The sequence below is a fragment of the Lolium perenne genome, chromosome 6 (genome assembly GCF_019359855.2).
Source record: "Lolium perenne isolate Kyuss_39 chromosome 6, Kyuss_2.0, whole genome shotgun sequence".
NCBI lineage: Eukaryota > Viridiplantae > Streptophyta > Magnoliopsida > Poales > Poaceae > Lolium > Lolium perenne.
Genome location: NC_067249.2, coordinates 13,627,652 through 13,648,859, shown reverse-complemented (window position 1 = coordinate 13,648,859; position 21,208 = coordinate 13,627,652). Strand labels below are relative to the sequence as shown.

The window sequence follows — 21,208 nt, the reverse complement described above, 5'->3', positions numbered from 1 at the left end:
CGGAGGGCTGTTTTCGGATTTACGGGTTTTGGCGAGGGGTGAAACGGGAAAAAGGACTGGGTCGCACGTGGACGGCTCAGAACGCCGATCGCCACCATCCCACCCTAAACCAGTCTCGCATTCTCGCCGCCGCCGCCGCCGCCGCCACGCTCGCTCGCCGGTGGATCCCCCGGCGGTCCTCGAGGTACGCGCCCGTGCCGGTCTACCTCCACCTCTCCGGCAGGGCGCCACGCTCTCTCGTCCGGCCGCGCAAGTAAGCCCCCTCCCCCCTTCTCTCAATCTCCTGCGCGCCCCCCTCCGCGTCCCCCATCTCGCGCCGCCGACTAGAAAGCCGCCGAATTAGTTGTTGCTACCTTTTTCTGGACGACTGGAGTGCTAGAACTTGTGCCCGATTCGGCGCTCCCGCCGAGAACACCGGCCGGGCCGACGACGCCGTGCTCGACCACCTCCTGCAGGACAGGAGGTCGATATAAAAAAAATCAATCAATGCTTTATTTGTGCTCTGAATCTGACCGCCAAACAGTGTACTGCCCTAGGAAAACTTTTAACCACATAGCAGAAGCTCGGAATCAAGGAAATGGGGCCTAGAATTTTGAGTTCAGAATGCTCCTTACTTTGATTGGGGTCGAAAACTTTTGACCACATAAGCTCGGAACCATATGTTTACATGTCTGTATGGCATTATGAAGCCATTCCATGTTAGAACTGGAACCCTTTTCTTTTCTGACGAAAGAGATGATAGCCAGCGGGAGATTGTTATTTGGGTTGACTTAAACTGAAGTAAGACGGTTTGTTGGGGTGATGTTTTCTTTTTTGAAGATACGCCATGTAAATATGTTCGACAGTAAAAATGGGTATATTGAAACGATGTGAACTTCCTTCCCGTATAGGTTAAGAAGCTGTTCTTGTGTCAGTTATTATGTATTACACCTACATATCATTGGTTGCAAGTGCAAATAATAAATTGCATTAACGATTTGCTTCTCCTCGAGACGCTACATCTCCAAAGATGCTGTAACTGACTCAAACGTAACCCTGGTTCCTCTCGGGGCCCGTCTTGGTCCCTCGTGCGCAGATTAAGGCGAGATGGCGATGGCTTCGTCGTCGGCGTACCCTCCGCCCCCTCCGTTTTACCGGCTGTACAAGGATTTCGAGCAGGACCCCTCGTCTGCGCCGGAACCCCCACCGCCAATCGATGGGGCGTACCAACTCTTCGGCGCTACCTACACAGTATGTTGCTTGTCACGTTCTTCTCTGTGGTGTGTCATTGCTTGTGTCAAAGCTGACTCTTGGGTTTGCCTCTCTAGACAGATGTGGTGCTCCCAAGTCTGGAGGATCAAGGTGTTCGGCAGCTCTATCCAAAGGGCCCAGATATCGGTGTGTGTCATTCCTATTGTCATGCATTTGCTTATCTACTGATTTATGTATACTTCAGATGGTTACGTTGTAATCTGTTAATGATTGTGGCTGCCATGGTAAATCCACTTGCAATTTTGATAAACCCAAGTGGTTGTTCTTATAAAGTTAATTCGAGCGCATAATAAATATTTGTCTTATTTAATTTAATTTATTGGGCTGGCTATTTGCAAAACTGATTCACCTGCAGACTTCAAGAAGGAACTAAGGACACTCAACAGAGAGCTCCAACTCCATATCCTGGAACTAGCAGATATTCTAGTGGAGAGGCCGTCTCAATATGCTCGCAGGGTTGAAGATATTTCGCTCATTTTCAAGAACCTGCACCATCTTCTTAATTCCCTACGACCACACCAGGTGTGAGCCATGTTTTTTGTTTCATGCGGCGGATTTATATTTCTTCCTATTCACTAGCACCACTCATCTGGAGTTTTCTTTAGGCAAGAGCGACATTGATTCACCTTCTTGAGAACCAGATACAGCGTCGTAAGCAAGCAATTGAGGATATAAAGCAGTGAGTAACTGAACTTCCTTTAGGTTGACTTGGTTGCTGAACGAACATACTGTTGTTCTTACATTGGACATGACTGATTCATAGGCAAAGGTAGACATCTAGCTCGTGTGTCTGTACTCAGTACCTCTTGGGGAATACAAGTGTATTATCATTAGCTTGATTACATTAGCTGGTCCCTGATAGTGCTGCACTATAAACTGAAGCAACCATCTTATAACTGTAAATTCGTAATTATCGCAAGGGGAAATGTGTCGTGTAAACATTCATGTTATTCTATCATCCATGTTTATAAGCAGGAAATTGTCAACCAGCAATGCTTATTGTGCTATAATATTAGTCTCTTGTTCTGCACATACCTCTGATTGGGTGAAAGCTCATGCTATAGCTAGTTGCTGCAGTTTAGAAGGCCGAAAGATGCTTCCATCTACAACTAGCTGCTCAGTTCGAAAGATAAAATATAGTTGAAATGATGGTAACTGGTAAAAATTGAATATCAAATCAAGTATTCTTGATTGATTTGTTCATGTGGTGAGCATATGCTGTTACGAATATCAAAACCACTGGTGTATATTTGAACAGACAGTTTATATGGTATGATGCATATTTGTTTGGATCTTTTAACGGGTATAACTATTTAATTAACTCTCCTGATGCTATTGTAGCAATGATATTTTAACATCCCTAATAAGTATTTTCTTTCTGTTAATTCAGGAGGAGAGAGGAGGCACAGAGGCTACTTGGGGAGTCGCTGGTTATTATAGATGGAAGCCAGCAGGTTATGACTCCAATGTGAAGGCCTCTGAGAAACTGGGTTTCTTGGTGCCAGGTTGGCTGGATAAAGATGAACGTTTTAGGTGGTGAATGCATTCCGCGGGTTGCCTGTAGAAATAGCCTGGATTAAGACATTTCTGAGATACTTCTAGCTTGTGAAGGTGGATGTGTATGTTGTGAACCTTCTAAGCACTGAATATGGTTAGCTCAATGTTGGATTACTTACATTTTGTAATGTTTACAATCCTTGTTTCCATTTTTTTTTTATTCTATGCGATGTACCGGAATGCGGCTCTGGCATGCTCCACGCCTCGTAACCAGCACCAATGTTGCATGTTTAGGAGTCACTGGGTCACAATGATAGTTGTTGAGGACTTATGATTTAGTCATCATGTGTACCTCTAGTCACCGTAATCTGGACATATTTCCGTTGGGTTTGTGCTTTATAGTCGTGGGTCACTGTTGTAGCAGATTAATGTTGTTGGATGTGCAGTTGTTAGTTTTTGAGCTGAAAATTCAGTTGTTGGTTGATCTTATTGTCACAGTTTGTCACCGTTTATAAGAACCTGAACTTGCTTCAGAGTTTTGTGCTTCTTTTGATCCCATGGTACTTAACTTCTTATTGCTTCCTGAGTTCTGAGCAAACTCTTGAGGCATGTGTAGAATCAAAGAATTCCTGGCCTTCCAACCAAGGTACACCCCGACAGCCTGCTCGATTCCGCTCCCCCAGCTCGGTCCGTCTTGATTGCTGATGGTGCGTGTTTTGCTGTGTCCCAGACTCCAGAGGCGGCCAGCAGCGAGCCCTTTGGAGTTTTGGACTGGCAGCAGTGGTACACGGTCCTTGTGTTAGGCAGAGCCAAGGTAGGGTGTCTGCAGATCTCATCTTCTTTGGCCAGTTCTCTCCAAAGAGATATTCTTGGGCACTGTGAGGTGTGCTCCGTTCAGGAACTCACGCCACATGAAGGATAAGCAGTTCTGGACAGTATACTTCCTGCTCGCCAGAAGCTACATCTTGCCGTAAGATCTTACCTCGCTTACCTTTGGCCTGCGTGTAAGTGTTGTGTTCCCAGTCGAAGAGCTGCTAGTACTGATCGATGTCTAGGAATGAGCCACACAATTTAACATCAGACACGAGCTACCTTGAGAATAAGTATCTTGTTTGATTTTGGAAATATTCAGTTAGGAATTGTAGTCCATATTGTTCCTTTTTGTGACGCATAAGACTTGTGTATGGACAAACTGAATTGTCCAAATTCAGCAAAATGAGGGGTCTAGACTAGATCTTTTGAGATCATCATGTAAAGTCAACCTTTTTACGCCAGTCTTTTTTAAGTTGTAATGCTTCCACCAGAAATAATGGTGATATGGTCCTGTTGATTTTCAAGAATCGTCCCAATATCTCAGTAAAGTGACTAGTACTATAGAATTCTGTAGCCGATTATTCATTACCATAAGTCTGTCACACATAGTAACATTTTTCTGTCCATGTACATGCAAGTTCAGCAAAAGTGATTTGCATCTAAAGAAATTAATTTATGCCAAATGTGAGTTCCTCTGTTTTTTTTACACAGCAAAATGGTATCCTGAGTTTTCAAGATTATCATGTAAACCAGTGCCTCTGTTTGCTGAAGTATTCATTGAGAACTAATTCCACTAGGTATATCTATAATATACTACTCCTGTTGATTTCATGAATTTTCTGATTTTCTCCATCGCACCAAAATCATCTCAATGAAGCCACTAGTATTATGGAAGGTTGTAGCCATGGAGACCGTTCAGTGCAAATTCGCTTACTTTTACTGCATGAAAGCCAACATTGAGTGGACTTTTTAAATGTATAGGTAACCTGAAAAAAGAATTAACCATCCTTAGTTGGCCTTGAAGATTTAAGACCTTGTTGTGTTCTCTTGGCATGCAGCCATTTTGCCAACGCAATGCTGGACTTCCCTAATTCATGCTAAGCATAACTGGCAATCATGTATGATGATAGACCAAAATGTGTACAGTTAGACTCTTTGTAACCTTGTGCAAAATTTGCTCCTAGCTACCGACAGCTCTTTGATCTGCAGTTGTCAGATAGACTTAGCTCCAGCAACTATATGAAATAGAATAGTCTCATTTTCTCCTACCATGGACTATTGACAGCATCAACATGTTAAATGCATGTTGTGTTCTTGCATGTACGAGTTACTCGCTATACAAAAGGAAAAGGTAAGATGGATGGAGACAGAAAAGGGGAAGCCAAAAGACATGATTACTGTTAATGTGGAGATGCAAGAATCGAAATGGAGTAGGGGATCTAAACGTTAGCATGTCCTCCACCAGAGAGAGAATAAAAAAAAGATGCATATTGTCCGAATTCAATAAATCTAGATAGGGGAAATACAGAAGAGCTATTGGAATAAAATACAGTTTATATTCTGTCCCGTGAAGGAGAGTTGCCTATTCTGCTCGCTGTTATTGAAGTTTATTTCAGTGTATGCTTTTACCATTCTTACTATGTATGACAGAGTTAGGAGTTACATGGTACTACTTTTGATGCTTCTTGGATACTAAAAGTTATTGGATCACCTTCATTATTATGACCCTAATGGTCTTGAGAAAACAGCCCCTTCTGTCCTGATAAAAAATACAGAACTCATTGATTCAGTTCACCAGCATTACCAAACTCTAGTCTTTTTTGTTCCATGCGCTAGATGCTATCAGTGGCGGAGCCTGCCTGTAGTTAGAGCCTGGGCAAATTCTAGCTGTAGTTGCTTTGTGGAGTATTTGCCCATTCAAGTAGCTTCTCTAATCACTATTCCCTACTAGTATTGTAATGGAGTTTGCCAACTCAGCTGCCCGGGCATGCCGGGCCGTGGCTCCGCCACTGGATGCTATACTGTGGCATGTACCACATTGGTAGCAGTAGGAGGGGTTGTGTGACTCTGTGAGTAAGGTTTGATGTTCTCATAAGACCTAAGTTGTTTTTCTTGCTTTTTCCTATGCAGCTGTCCTGATCCTGGGCCCTGAACTATTCCTTTTTTCTTGAATTAATACAGCATTAATTGAGACAAGGATTACAAGTCTACCTAGGCCACGAGAGAAGTATGAACCGCCACGGAGTTCTTTCATTAAGAAAAACTGTTATTCTCAGCTTCAAAGGTACAAGACCATGAGGTACAACTTCAACGGACAATCAAATATATATTTATATACGTATATATATTGGCTAGAAAGATCTTCGGGGAAAATTTAAACATACTTCAAAGGTACAAATATAATATTATACAAAAGCCAAACTCCATACTTTGAATTTCTTCTGCTCCTTACATGTCTGTTTCACCTTGGGCCAGATAATATGGATGCTTGAGATGGAACTGAAGATGTTGATGGATTATCTTGAACAAACATGAGTGAATTTGCATCAAAAGTTTCTATGCTGATTGCACCTTCCAATACCTTGATCACGGTTGACATTGAAGGTCTTTGAATGTTGTCATGTTGCAGGCACCATATTGCTAGCTTCATCATCTGAATTACTTCCTGCTGGTCTGAGGCCATATCATCACTATTCTTGTCAATCAGATCAATCAACCGGTTTTCTTGAGATTTTTCTCGTAATAGATTTATGAGCGGAACATTCTCCTTGGGATGAGAGTTGTCAATATTTCTTCTTCCACTTATTATTTCCATGATGACAACTCCAAAGCTGTAGACATCAACTTTTTCAGTGATCCGAGACGTCAACCATTCAGGCGCCAAATACCCAGGTGTTCCTCTCATTCTAGTCATTACCTTGCTTTGGTCCCTATCTATTAGCTTGCATAGTCCAAAATCAGCCACTTTGGCATTAAAGTTGTCATCCAATAGAATATTTTGCGGTTTTATATCCAAGTGAGCAATTTTGCGCCTACATTCCTCATGAAGATAGCACAGGCCCTTGGCAATATCCAGAATGATCCGACAGCGGGTGCACCAATCAAGAGGGGCAGTATTATGGTGGTAATAAATCCACCTGTCAAGTGACTTCTCAACACAAAAGCCAACCAGCCTGACAAGATTGATATGTTCAATGCTGCCAATAGTCTCGACCTCTGCGAAGATTTCTTTCTTTCCTTGTCTAGCACCTTCCAAACGTTTCACTACAACTCTGTCTTCACCTAATTTTCCTTCAAAAACCGACCCAAATCCACCTTCTCCAAGCTTGGTGACGAATCCTTCAGTGCATTCTCTCAACTTCTGAAAAGAAAACCTCATTGGCATTCCAGGTAATTGATTAAAATCAAATTCTTCACCTTTCTCTTCATACTTCCGCCTCTTTTGAAGATGAAGGATGACAACAATGACAAGTAATGCAAGAGTAGTAACAGCTCCAAGTGTAGCACTAGCACCTACAATGACCTTCTTTTTGTTTCTGTTGGACGGATTGAGCTGCACCTTGAGGTAGACAGTGGAGTTATAACCACCATTTTCAGGTAGTATCGCTTGCAAGGAGAAGACCTTCGTCACCCACACACATTCTCCAGCTCTAGAAACAACGGCCATGCAGGAACAGTTCTTCAAGCAGGCTTTCTTACAGTCATCTATGTTCATTGCATTTAAATTCAGACCTGTGTGCATAGCATCAACATAATAGCTTTTATCGAAGTAAGATATGTCAGTAAGTGTCAAGAGCTGATGGCGGTGCATTTGTTCACAAGAGATTGGAGTTGCTGGTGAGCAACCAAGGTTTGGCCTTCGTTCATTCACTGGTCTGAAGTAGCCTGAATTAGAGTTATTCTGAAGTGGACAAGCACATTGGCCGGCAGTGCATATGCCGTACTCCCCGCAGACTGTTGGATAAGCACAATCATTTATGTTCATTGCGTCAGAGAATACAATGGGTACTTCTACATCAGACAGTCCATAGAGCCTCAGGTGACCATCTGACTCTAGTCTCATGTACTGGGTGGATCCAGATGGAGGAAATGAGATGTTTAAACGTGGTTGGCCTGGCTGCCCAAATAGCTCGAGGCTTCCATTCATAAAGGTAACCTTTGTCAAATGAGAATCATTTCCTGCCTTCTGGTGAATCAACAAGTAGGGGTAGAAACAGTAGAGTTGTGGTGGTGTGGATTCAACGTAAGCATATAACCCACTTGAGAGTGCAACTATATACAGCTGATTCTCAGTCCAATTTGTCGGGGAGGTATTTGCAATGAGCCTCATACCTTCTAGAAGTGACTGCCCGGGAACCAATGTGTCAGTAGGATGATCAAAAGACTGCCATACTGTTGCGTTCCTCTGATCGAACAACAGCAGATTCCCGATTTCGGTGATCATCATGCCAGCTACAGACCGTCCCGAGCTGCTGGTTGACCAGACGGGGCTATCATCAGCATCACGGAGTTCCAAGTTCCCATCTGAGGTAAACTTAAGTGTGGCGTTCTCCCTGACAGGGCGAGCCCGGTTCGTGGACCAGACGATCCTTCCAGGAGAAACGGGGCCCAACTTACGCTGACAATGAAGACAGCAAAGAAGTACAAATTACATATCGCGCTGGATGTGGAAGCACAGGTGAATCCTGCAGTAAACACAAATGCCAAGCCAGAAGTTTGTTGTGGTCGTACAGAGCTGGTGACGATTGAGTTCACGGTGGATATATCATAATGGTACAAGGAGGCGGCGTTGTTGATCCACACCATCGAGGGCTTGGCTGTTGTAGTTGTATTTTTATAGGATGGCTGACCCATGGATGGCAACGGTGCTGCAGTTGCAAGTATGAGGATGAAGGTATATGCAGCAACCATGGTGCTTGGATGGAAAGGGAGACTGTAAATATTTTAGAACCTGTTAGTTAGCTTATGAGGTCTATCAAGAAACTGGGGGTGAGCTTTACAGAGTAGAAACAGAAACACAAGGTCATACCTGCTGATATTTAGCCGCTGATGCAGAAGCTGACATCCCTTGTGAGGTGGCCTGATGATCCAAACATTGTTTTGGGATTTATGGAGATGCATTGGTCCGACTGGTTCCAGAGCGCCACTGACTTGTGGCTGTGCAAGTGCGCATTCTTGTTAGACAGGATAGCATGATGCACCCCATTAGCAAAAAAAAAAATTATGAGTAATTACGGGCAAAATAAGATGCATGATAATTACTGATGCCAAGACATTCCGCAAGTTATTCTGTTGTGCCTTCCATGAAAGCGAGATAATGACAAATGGAAAAACTAATCAAGCGAATCTGGTAAGTACACAAATTTCTTCCTTTTTTTCCTAATTTTTTTTGTGAATTATACTTTAAGCACTAATGTGTTCCCCGGAACTCAAAGTTCTGTTTAAGGTCCTGAACTACGACGTAGAACAGAAAATATGGTCTCAATTTGACCTATGGATTCAAAATAAACTTTACCTTACACACAAAACAAAATAAAGTTGTGTATGCTATGAATGTAAGCATATTACTCCTACACAGAAAACAAAATAAATTTATGCTGTGGTACACGGTAAACATGGTTTCAACACACAAACAGTATTAATCCTTCAGGGACTATATGAAAAATGATCCTTGAGGGCTACTGGCTGCCACTGCTTCTGATCAAGGGCAGGAATCTTAAAGATTGCAACCCAAGCAGCGTATGCTATGAATCATTCTCCATGATTTTCTGGCAATAAAATTAATTGTAGTTTAGACATCAGTCAGTATAAAAAAATATCCAGATGGTTTGTCTTTTTCAGATTCATTCATACCTAGTTTACTCGTTGCTACACAAGAACTCTTCAGATTTTTCTAACACGGCTTGATTGGTTGGTCCGTCGTTGCTAAATGGAAATTACGTTTAACAAGGATGCAGAAATTGTGCACCGTGACTTCTTATTAGACGTTTATTTTTCTTATATTAATTTTCCATTTAATCGTATGAGCTGCCTATCAATACTGTATCATGATCGAGTGGCATATCAATGCACAACTCAACCACAGATCCGTATAGTAAACAACTTTCTCACATAACTGAAAGAGTTCGGCAGTGTTCTGCAGACATTCCATTCAAAGATGGTGTAGTGTCCGTTAAGAAATATATCTTTTTGAAAGGGATGAGGTGGGGGGAACACTACAACAATTTTGCTTTTGAAATAATGAAACCTAAATCTGCATCCAAGAGGACTTTAACCTGTACATCCATTTCCCTAACAAGTGAAGCTCACTTCAAAGATGGTTGTGGTGAACTGGCCAATGCGCTATTAATATATGCTGGTACACAGTTAACACTCATACCTACTTTACTCTTACATACATAGACAACTCTTCAGAGTTTTTTAACACTGCTTGATTGGTTCGATTGTGTTCTGCAGAAATTCCATTCAAAGTATGTGCCCTATTGTCCATCCAACGAGTCGCCGAAACCTACTGCCCTGCAGAGCCAGCTAGGCTCGGACGCCATGGTAGCAGTTTGAAGGTGAAAGCTGTTGGTGCCAGCCGAGGAAGGAAAAGGAAGGAGAGACAGCAGAACACATAAAGAAAGGGGGAAAGGCGAGGGAAATTGCTGGAATTTTGGGCATTTGGCCTTTGGCCCATAGCCCATTATTAAATTCTGAAACTCACATGGCCCATTCCAATAATCAGTGGCAGCACTAGTGGGGGCTAAAGTTTAGTCCCACATTGCTAGTTGGGAGATAGTTGGAGTGGTATATAAGGTGGACTGTTCTAGTCCTAGTAAGTGAGTGAGAAGAGAGAGCCCTCGCGCACTCCTCCTCCTCCTCCGCCCGCCTCGCCACGCCACGCCACGCCACGCCACGCCACGTCCCGACGCGCCGCGGGTTGCGGGAATCTCGCTGAGCCGAGCTTATCTTTTTGCTGTTTGAGAAATTAATTGTGTAATCAATTTCGAGTCATTAACGGACGCGTTACTCAGCCGTTTTGCCTTCCGTTTTTTTCTGGATCGTGGCTGTGCCGACTCGGACGTGGGCTGCGTCCCACGACCTTCCCGAACCGCACTATATAAGCGCGGACGCCAACCCTAGTCTGTAAAAAAACGCACATGCGACTACCTGTTTCCAGTTCATTGCGCCGCCGCCTTCGTTTTCCTCATCCCGTCCGTCGGCGTGCACCGACTGCCGGGACAGTAGGCCTCCGGAACCCTGCCTCTCGTGAACCTGTACGGGTGAGGGGCAATCAGGTTTTTGGGGAGCGCTCCGGCGCGACTACTGGCATCACGACGTCGTCATCGGACGACGAGTTCCTCCACACCGACAACTTCTTCCCGGACCTCAGCAACTTCTTCGACAACCTCAACATGGGCGACAACGACGCTGCTGCGAAGTATGTGATCTTGTCGTTTCTCTTTCAGTTTCCGTTAGAGTTCCTTCTTCTAGTTTCTGTGGTAGATGCGATCGGTTTATCTTGTTTAGACGTGATCTGTTCATCTATCTTACTAGTCTACATGATTAGTTTATTTGTTATTTTCATAGTCATGATTTATCAATTACTTGTACGGATTATTTCATATGGATATTTGCTTATATATTCAACAATCCAAAAACCTGATTATAGGCAAATCAATTCAAGCAGCGTTGCTGCCGCTACTCGACCTCCCCTCTTTGATGGTATGCATTACAAGAGGTGGCGCACAAAGGCAGTTCTATGGTTTACAAACCTAGGCTGTTTTAGCGCCACAGATGCAAGACCTGAGGGGCCTCTCTCTGCAGAGGAGCAGCAAAAGTTTGAGAAGGTCGACGCCATGTTTAAGGCGGCCTTGTTCAGCATTCTTGGGGACAACATTGTTGACCCGTACATGGCTTTCGACCATGGCAAAGATGCGTGGGATGCGCTCGAGGCCAAGTTTGGGGTCTCGGACGCTGGCACTGAATTGTATGTCATGGAGCAATACTATGACTACAGGATGACTGATGAGCGCTCCGTGGTTGAGCAGGCTCATGAGATTCAGTCCCTTGCCAAAGAACTCAAGCAGTTTAAGTGTACCTTACCGGACAAATTTGTGGCCGGTGGCATTATTGCCAAGCTTCCTCCTTCATGGAGGAACTTTGCTACTTCTCTGAAACATAAGAGACAAGAGTTTTCCGTTTCGGATCTCATTGGCTCGCTTCATGTGGAAGAGAAGGCGAGAGCAAAGGACACACGCGCTCGTAGTTTTGAGGGAGGTTCTAGTGCCAATGTGGTACAGAAGAAAAACTTTCAATCCCACAAGTCTAAGAATAAGAACAATAGAAAAGGCAAGTTTGAAGAGAAGAACAAAGCCTCAAACTCAACCAACTTCAAGAGGAAGACTCCTTATAAGAAGAAAGGGAACTGCCATGTTTGTGGCGCTCCTGGACATTGGGCTCCTGATTGCCCAGAACGCCATGATCGGCGTGGGAACAGCGGCAAGTCCGCAAATGTTGTTATTGTTGTTGATACTGAGATGAAGGACGTTGGGTACGGTATTTCCGATCTTGTCCTTTCGATATGTAATTCTCCGATTGGTGGATAGACACCGGAGCCAATACACATGTATGTTCTGATGTGTCTATGTTTTCTTCTTATCAGGTTGCAAGGACTTCCTCCGTGCTGATGGGAAACGGCTCACGTGCTTCTGTTCGTGGTGTTGGTACGGTGGATCTGAAGTTTACTTCGGGAAAGACCATCGGTGAAGAAGAATGTGCAGCACGTTCCCTCCATTAATAAGAATCTCGTTAGCGGATCGCTTTTATGTCAAGATGGTTTTAAGTTGGTCTTTGAGTCCAATAAAGTTGTAATTTTCAAGTGTGGACAATTTGTTGGAAAGGGTTATGTGTGCGGAGGCTTGTTCCGCTTATCTCTGTCAGACATATGTACTCAAATTATTAATCATGTTTGCAATTATAGTGAGTCCGATATTTGGCATTCACGACTTTGTCATATTAATTTTGGGTGCATGACGCGGCTAGCGAATATGAATATAATTCCGAAATTTGCTATTGTCAAGAAATCCAAGTGCCAAGTATGTGTGCAAGCAAAACAACCACGTAAGTCTCACAAGACTGCGGAGGCAAGAGACTTGGCACCGCTGGAGCTTATACATTCGGATCTTTGTGAAATGAATGGCGAATTGACAAAAGGAGGAAAAAGATACTTCATGACTTTAATTGATGACTCTACTCGATATTGTTATGTGTACCTCCTGAAATCTAAAGATGAAGCTCTTAATTACTTCAAAATCTTTAAAGCTGAAGCAGAAAACCAACTTGATCGAAAGATCAAGCGGCTAAGGTCTGATCGTGGTGGAGAGTATTTTTCCAACGAGTTTGATTCTTTTTGTGCGGAACATGGTATTATCCATTAGAGGACGCCTCCCTACTCACCTCAGTCAAATGGGGTGGCCGAAAGAAAGAACCGTACTCTAACTGATTTGGTTAACGCCATGTTAGATACATCGGGTCTATCCAAGGCATGGTGGGGGGAGGCGATATTGACTGCATGTCATGTCCTAAACCGTGTCCCGACAAAGAACAAAACCATTACCCCGTTTGAGGAATGGGAAAGGAAAAGGTTGAAACTCTCTTACCTACGAACTTGGGGATGTATGGCGAAAGTAAATGTGCCAATACCCAAGAAGCGCAAGCTTGGACCAAAAACCGTGGACTGTGTTCTTCTGGGATATGCATTTCATAGCATTGGCTACAGATTTTTGATAGTAAAATCTGAGGTATCCGACATGCATGTTGGTACAATTATGGAGTCGAATGATGCGACTTTCTTTGAGGACATCTTTCCTATGAAAGAAACGTCTAGCTCATCAATTCAGGAGATGTCCAGTTCATCTACTCAGGAATTATTTCCTGAACCTACCATGGCTATAGAACACTTTGATAATCCTGTGGAGGATGACAATGAAGTTCCCAGAAGGAGCAAGAGACAGAGGACTGCAAAGTCTTTTGGACATGATTTCATTGTGTACCTCGTGGATGATACTCCCACTTCTATTTCAGAAGCCTATGCGTCTGAGGATGCTGACTACTGGAAGGAAGCTGTCCGTAGCGAGATGGATTCCATCTTAGCTAATGGAACTTGGGAGGTTACTGATCGTCCTTATGGGTGCAAACCTGTAGGATGCAAGTGGGTGTTCAAGAAAAAGCTTAGGCCCGATGGTACTATTGAAAAGTACAAGGCACGACTTGTGGCCAAGGGTTATACTCAGAAAGAAGGCGAAGACTTCTTTGATACATACTCACCTGTAGCTCGACTGACCACTATTCGAGTACTACTTTCCTTGGCTGCCTCACATGGTCTTCTCGTTCATCAAATAGATGTTAAGACTGCTTTCCTAAATGGAGAGCTTGAAGAGGAAATTTATATGGAGCAGCCTGATGGATTTGTAGTAGATGGTCAAGAAGGAAAGGTGTGTAAATTACTGAAGTCTTTGTATGGGCTTAAGCAAGCACCTAACCAGTGGCATGAGAAGTTTGAAAGAATTTTAACCGCGGAAGGCTTTGTTGTAAACGAAGCTGACAAGTGTGTATACTATCGCCATGGTGGGGGCGAGGGAGTTATTCTTTGTCTCTATGTCGATGACATATTGATATTCGGGACCAGCCTTACTGTGATTAAGGAGGTCAAGGAGTTCCTATCTCGTTGTTTTGAGATGAAGGACTTGGGAGTAGCTGATGTGATCTTAAACATCAAGCTGCTGAAGGATGACGATGGTGGGATTACATTGCTTCAGTCCCACTATGTGGAAAAGATCCTGAGTCGCTTCGGGTATAGCGACTGCAAATTTTCTCCAACGCCTTATGATCCTAGTGTGATAATTCAAAAGAATAAAAGAATTGCTAGAGATCAATTGCGATATTCGCAGATCATTGGCTCGCTTATGTATTTAGCCAGCGCCACTAGGCCTGACATCTCCTTTGCTGTAAGTAAACTCAGCCGTTTTGTGTCTAGACCTGGATATGTTCATTGGCATGCTCTTGAGAGAGTTTTGCGCTATTTGAAAGGCATCGAGTTATGGCATTCACTATCTTTGGGTATCCAAGGGTACTTGAGGGTTATAGTGATGCAAATTGGATATCTGATGCTGATGAGACTAAGGCCACAAGTGGTTATTTGTTTACACTTGGAGGTGGCGCTGTTTCCTGGAAGTCTTGCAAGCAGACCATCATTACGAGGTCAACTATGGAAGCAGAACTCACAGCATTAGACACAGCCACTGTTGAAGCAGAGTGGCTTCGTGAGCTTTTGATGGACTTACCTGTGGTTGAGAAACCTATACCCGCTATTCCTATGAACTGTGATAATCAAACTGTGATCGTCAAAGTAAACAGTTCTAAGGATAATATGAAGTCATCAAGGCATGTGAAGAGGAGACTAAAAACTGTCAGGAAAATGAGAAACTCCGGAGTTATAGCGTTGGATTATATCCATACGTCTAGAAACCTGGCAGACCCCTTCACAAAGGGACTATCACGAAATGTGATAGAAAATGCATCGAGGGAGATGGGTATGAGACCCACACTATGAGCTGCCCACGGTGGTAACCCACTCTATGTGATCGGAGATCCCGTGAATTAGAGCTGGGAGACAAGCTGTTGGTCAGCTGAGAGGAGAGTATCTATCCCTATAGCAATTTTACCACTCCGTAAGATGCAATACTCTCCTAATCTGCATGGCAGGTTGATAATTATCTTAATGTGTTCTAAGTGGCTTATTTTAGCAGAGATGTTGTCCTGCAGAACATCTTTTGAAGAACACACCTATATGAGTCTGATTGTTAAACGTCGCAATCTATGAGAGTTGGGTGCTCTCTAGTAAACTCATGAAAGGTCCTGGAGTATGACGTATAAGCTCCAAACCGCGAGGAAGTCTCGTGGCAGCCTAGTATCGGTCTAGGCTTTGTATGAAGCTAGTGAGCAGAAAACTTGTAGTTCAAGGCATAGTCCACTATCCAAGTTGCAATCTAGTGTAATATGAAGCTTTAAGTGGAAGTTCAACTTAACAGTCTCCACGACATACCGGTATATAAAACAATGTTCTGGAAACTTACCGATGAGATGTGCCAATGAGAGTTTGTGGGGGATTGCTGGAATTTTGGGCATTTGGCCTTTGGCCCATGGCCCATTATTAAATTCTGAAACTCACATGGCCCATTCCAATAATCAGTGGCAGCACTAGTGGGGGCTAAAGTTTAGTCCCACATTGCTAGTTGGGAGATAGTTGGAGTGGTATATAAGGTAGACTGTTCTAGTCCTAGTAAGTGAGTGAGAAGAGAGAGAGCCCTCGCGCACTCCTCCTCCTCCGCCGCCCGCCTCGCCTCGCCACGCCTCGCCTCGTCACGACACGTCACGACGCGCCGCGGGTTGCGGGAATCTCGCCGAGCCGAGCTTATCTTTTTGCTGTTTGGGAAATTAATTGTGTAATCAATTTCGAGTCATTAACGGACGCGTTACTCAGCCGTTTTGCCTTCCGGTTTTTCTGGATCGTGGCTGTGCCGACTCGGACGTGGGCTGCGTCCCACGACCTTCCCGAACCGCACTATATAAGCGCGGACGCCAACCCTAGTCTGTAAAAAAACGCACATGCGACTACCTGTTTCCAGTTCATTGCGCCGCCGCCTTCGTTTTCCTCATCCCGTCCGTCGGCGTGCACCGACTGCCGGGACAGTAGGCCTCCGGAACCCTGCCTCTCGTGAACCTGTACGGGTGAGGGGCAATCAGGTTTTTGGGGAGCGCTCCGGCGCGACTACTGGCATCACGACGTCGTCATCGGACGACGAGTTCCTCCACACCGACAACTTCTTCCCGGACCTCAGCAACTTCTTCGACAACCTCAACATGGGCGACAACGACGCTGCTGCGAAGTATGTGATCTTGTCGTTTCTCTTTCAGTTTCCGTTAGAGTTCCTTCTTCTAGTTTCTGTGGTAGATGCGATCGGTTTATCTTGTTTAGACGTGATCTGTTCATCTATCTTACTAGTCTACATGATTAGTTTATTTGTTATTTTCATAGTCATGATTTATCAATTACTTGTACGGATTATTTCATATGGATATTTGCTTATATATTCAACAGAAATTGGGGTGACCTGATGATGGAGCAATGCTATCGACCACCATGGAAAGCTCTAGCCATGGTTACACGGGAGCTCGAGCTACCGATGGATGTGAAGCGGGAAGGATGTGTGCCGTTCTTTTTGCAACCTGGGATATGTGTTTGTGTTTCTTTGACAGGAAGAACAGGGGAGTGGAAAGAGAAGGGAGTGAAGGTTGGATTGGAAGGAAAAGAATAGGGTACAATGATTTTTCTGCGTGTACAGTAGCTTCATTCCACTTGGAAGTTAATACAGTAGCCCTACGTTATAAGACGATACAGGTAGCAGGATCCACCCTACAGATGTGGGCCTGACAGTTACTTGACTCAGTTGCTTTTTCCTATGAGCCTGACAGTAGTGTTTAGTATGAATGAAGTTACAGCAATGATTTTCCCTTCAATCATTGTTAGATTCATTAAATTGTGCACTTATGATGGTGTAGATGGCGACATGCCAGCGGCACTAGCAGGAACCTGAACAAGTCCTCCAATCAGAGGTCCTACTGTTTTGGAGCTTCAATTATTCAAGCATTCATGGGGTACGTCTTTTCCAGGGATGGAAATGAAAATAGTCGGTTGGAACTGCCGAGATATGGGCAAGGACCTCGACAATAACTTTTGTTTCAGAGATAAGAACAACGAGGTAACAGTTCTTATCATCTTAAGACCCGTTTTTACACTTCTGATAGCTTTGTAGTTCCATCTGTTGGTCGATCGGAGGCCTCTGGTTGCTATGGTCTGATGACGTCTGTCAAGTTCTTGAGCCACTATATGATGTTAGCTATAGTTGTCGATTAACTTCTACTAATGTAGAATTTACTTTGGCTTGTGTTTCTGGAGATCCTCATCATCGCCATACTAAAATGATATGGGATCAGGTTTCTAGTTTTGTTAATGATAACCTTGGGAAACCAGTAATTTGTCTAAGTGATTTGAATGACATCATGTGTCATGAGGACACCACTTCTATCAATGCCAATAAGTATCGGATGCGTGCTTTCAATTCTTATATCAAACAATTTGGTCTGTTTGATTTGGGGTTTAGTGGACCGGCTTACACATGGACAAATATGCATTTCTCCTCTGAACCTATCTTTGAAAGGCTTGATTGTTGTATTGCTCATGCAGAATGTCTCTATTAAGGACACTAGCTAGTGATAATAATCTATTTGACCTCGCTGATATTGCAAAGGAGTTTGTTAATTACTTCAAGACTATTTTCTGCTCCACCACTAACAATGACAGGACCAACTTAGGGACAACAATACCGCAAGATACAAATGATTTCACTAACTCAATCCCCGACAAGCAGGATATATGGGAAATACTCAAGGCCATGAAGAAGAATGTCTCCCTCCCTAGGACCAAACGGATTCAATGTTGGTTTCTACATTTCGGCTTGGAGCTGGATAGGAGATGATGTCACCACAGTGGTAAAAAACTTCTACACCACATGCATTATGCCACCTCATCTCAATGATAATCAAATTGCCCTCATTCCCAAGAAGCTGGCTTGCCATGTACCTTCTAATTTTAGACTCATAAGCTTGTGCAATGTTATTTACAAAGTTATTGCAAAATCCTTAGCCAATAGATTGAAGGAGCACTTACCAGATTACATTCACCCTTCTCAATAAGCTTTTGTCGAAGGTAGACGAATTAGCAATAATATTATTGTTGCTCAAGAAATTGCTCACTATTTCTTGTTGTCCTTTTGGAATAGCTTTGACTTTATGCTGAAAATTGATCTAGCAAAGGGCTTTCGATAGATTACAGTGGCACTTCATTGTTTCGGCTCTTACTCGTAAAGGTCTTCATGATCATTTTATAAAACTTGTGCATGCATGCATTTCATCACTGACTTTCTCTATCATCATCAATGGTCAATATTTTGCGAAGTTTTAAAGTAGTGGATGAATAAGACGGGTTGTCCTTTGTCACCATATCATTTTGTCCTTGTTGTGAATGAAATATCTCTCCCCCCGCAAAAAAAAGTGAATGAAATATCTCTCACGCTACATAATGCTTGCAAGCCAACAACCTCACATGTATTTCCCTTGGATCAAACCGTCCTCCAATTCACTCATGCACACCGTCGCTGCTGGCCGTCGCACGGTCTTTGTCCGACGGCGGTGAGGGAGGAGGCTGGAGGGGGTGTACGGTTTCGCCCCTCGAGTCGCTGTTGCGGAGCGACGTGGGGGTCGGGTCTCCTTTCCTTGATCAAATTGCTTGGTGCTATATTAGCAAGTTCATGCTGCTAAGAATTTGATGACCTTGATGTTGGAAAAGGTTAGAACTGTGTCAGATGGAGGTGCCCTAGTGTGCACCTATGTTTGCATATGCATTTGATGTGATTCTGATAGCAATCGTTCGGTATTTGAACAAGAAGCCAACTTATTGGTTTCGTTATCCTCAGTCTACTAGAAATTAACTTAATACTCATTTGACTCCTAGACGTAGGATTATAACATGATTTATTCTTGCAATTGAGATTTTTCTAGTTATATAAGTTAAAACACACGTTTAGGGTTTTCGTGGATGGAGCAACGTGCTCCCCACCTCTTCTATTTATATACTTGGCAGGTTACAATACAAGGCACATACGATACAAATACACACGTATGTGGACCGATCTCTTAACACTCCCCCTCAATCTAAACTACTATTACGTACAAGGTTTAGATTGGTTCGAAATCGGTCTAGCATCTGCCGTGTCGCTGGCTTAGTGAAGATGTCAGCCAGCTGATCATTAGAAGAGATAAACCTTACCACCAGAGCGCCATCAGCCACCTGCTCTCGCACAAAATGGAAATCAATCTCAATGTGCTTGGTCCTAGCATGGAAAACTGGATTCGCCGTTAGGTAGGTAGCACCCAAATTATCACACCATAAAATCGGAGCTTGCTGCTGGGTAACACCAAGTTCTCGAAGCAATGAACAAACCCACATAGCTTCGGCTGCTCCATTTGCAAGAGCCTTATACTCTGCCTCAGTGCTAGATCTGGAAACCGTGGGCTGCTTCTTCGAACTCCATGAAATAAGGTTCGGACCCATGAACACTGCAAAACCACTCGTAGAGCGTCGATTATCAACATCTCCAGCCCAATCTGCATCAGTAAAAATACTAACACTCTGCTGCAGTGACCTCCTAATGCGAAGCCCTGTATCCAATGTTCCCTTGACATAACGAAGGATACGTTTTACAGCTTCCAATGTACTTCAGTGGGTTGAGACAAGAACTGGCAAACCTTGTTGACAGCAAAAGATATATCTGGACGTGTGAGAGTCAAATACTGTAGACTACCAACCACACTGCGATATCTGAAAGAATCCTCTGGACCAATAAGTGCACCAGTATCTCGAGCAAGCCTCTCAGTGGGCACCATCCGAGTGGAAGTGGGGTTACAATTCTCCATATTCCAAGGATACTTGCGCTGCATACTTGCGCTGCATAAGTGTCATGCCCCCTGAATTGTACGACGCTTCCAATCCAAGGAAATATTCCAGAACGCCAAGATCCTTGATAGGAAAAGTGGCAGACAGAGAGCGAACAAGACCCTCAACAACAGCAGTAGTGGAACCAGCAATGACAATGTCGTCAACATAAACCAACATGAAAACTTGAACACCACGCTGATTGAAGATGAACAAGGATGTATCAGCCCGGGAAGGAAGAAACCCCAGCTGAAAAAGGCGAGTACTCAAGCGAGCATACCAAGCACGAGGGGACTGCTTCAGACCATAGATAGCACGCTGCAACTTGCATACATGAGAGGGAAAACGGACATCCTCAAAACCAGGGGGCTGCTGCATATAGACATCTTCTGTCAGAAAACCATGGAGTTTATGATATTCACCGCCCCAATCGGATTGGACAGCTTTAATTTTGGTGTTCAAAAGGAGCTCAACATGAGCCTGAAAAGCATAAAACACCCGTTCAACATCAGATTTATGTTTAAGGAGATAGATCCAGCAAAAACGAGAATAGTCATCGATAAAGCTAACATAGTACTTAAAACCACCGGAAGAAGCAATAGCAGGACCCCAAACATCAGAGTGTATAAGCTCAAGAGGCATAGTGGTAACTCGATGAGACAAAGTATATGATAGTTGATGACTTTTGGCACACTGACAAGCATCACAAACCAAACGAGGACTAGTGGAAGTACAGGATAAATCATGGTTCTTAACAATAGTGTGAACGACATTATTTGTGGGATGACCTAGACGCTGATGCCACTGAGACGATGAAGCCTTGGCACCAGAAAGAGCACGACGAGTGGACGGAGAAGACGCACGGCTAAACGGAACGGGGTAGAGTCCGCCATGACTTCTACCGTGAAGCAGAATTCTCCGGGAGACCTTGTCCTTAACACAGAAAAAATATCGGTGAAATTCAACAAAGACATCATTGTCACAGACAAGGCGATAAACAGAGAGAAGATTCTGACTAATATGTGGGACATGAAGGATATTATTCAGTTT

General features: G+C 43.7%; 1 protein-coding gene and 1 pseudogene across 1 annotated transcript; one reads left to right on the top strand and one right to left on the bottom strand.

Annotated features, from left to right (window-relative positions):
• Nucleotides 1-77: 77 nt before the first annotated feature.
• Nucleotides 78-2,964, top strand: LOC127308825 (mediator of RNA polymerase II transcription subunit 7a). The gene is made up of 6 exons (XM_051339729.2): nt 78-253; nt 1,076-1,230; nt 1,308-1,377; nt 1,607-1,773; nt 1,857-1,930; nt 2,642-2,964. The coding sequence occupies exons 2-6, from the start codon at nt 1,087-1,089 to the stop codon at nt 2,721-2,723; spliced, it is 537 nt and encodes a 178-aa protein (XP_051195689.1). The 5' UTR covers nt 78-253; nt 1,076-1,086; the 3' UTR covers nt 2,724-2,964.
• Nucleotides 2,965-5,874: 2,910 nt separating this feature from the next.
• LOC127308826 (G-type lectin S-receptor-like serine/threonine-protein kinase SD2-5) lies at nt 5,875-16,932 on the bottom strand (annotated as a pseudogene).
• Between the last annotated feature and the right edge of the window lie 4,276 nt (nt 16,933-21,208).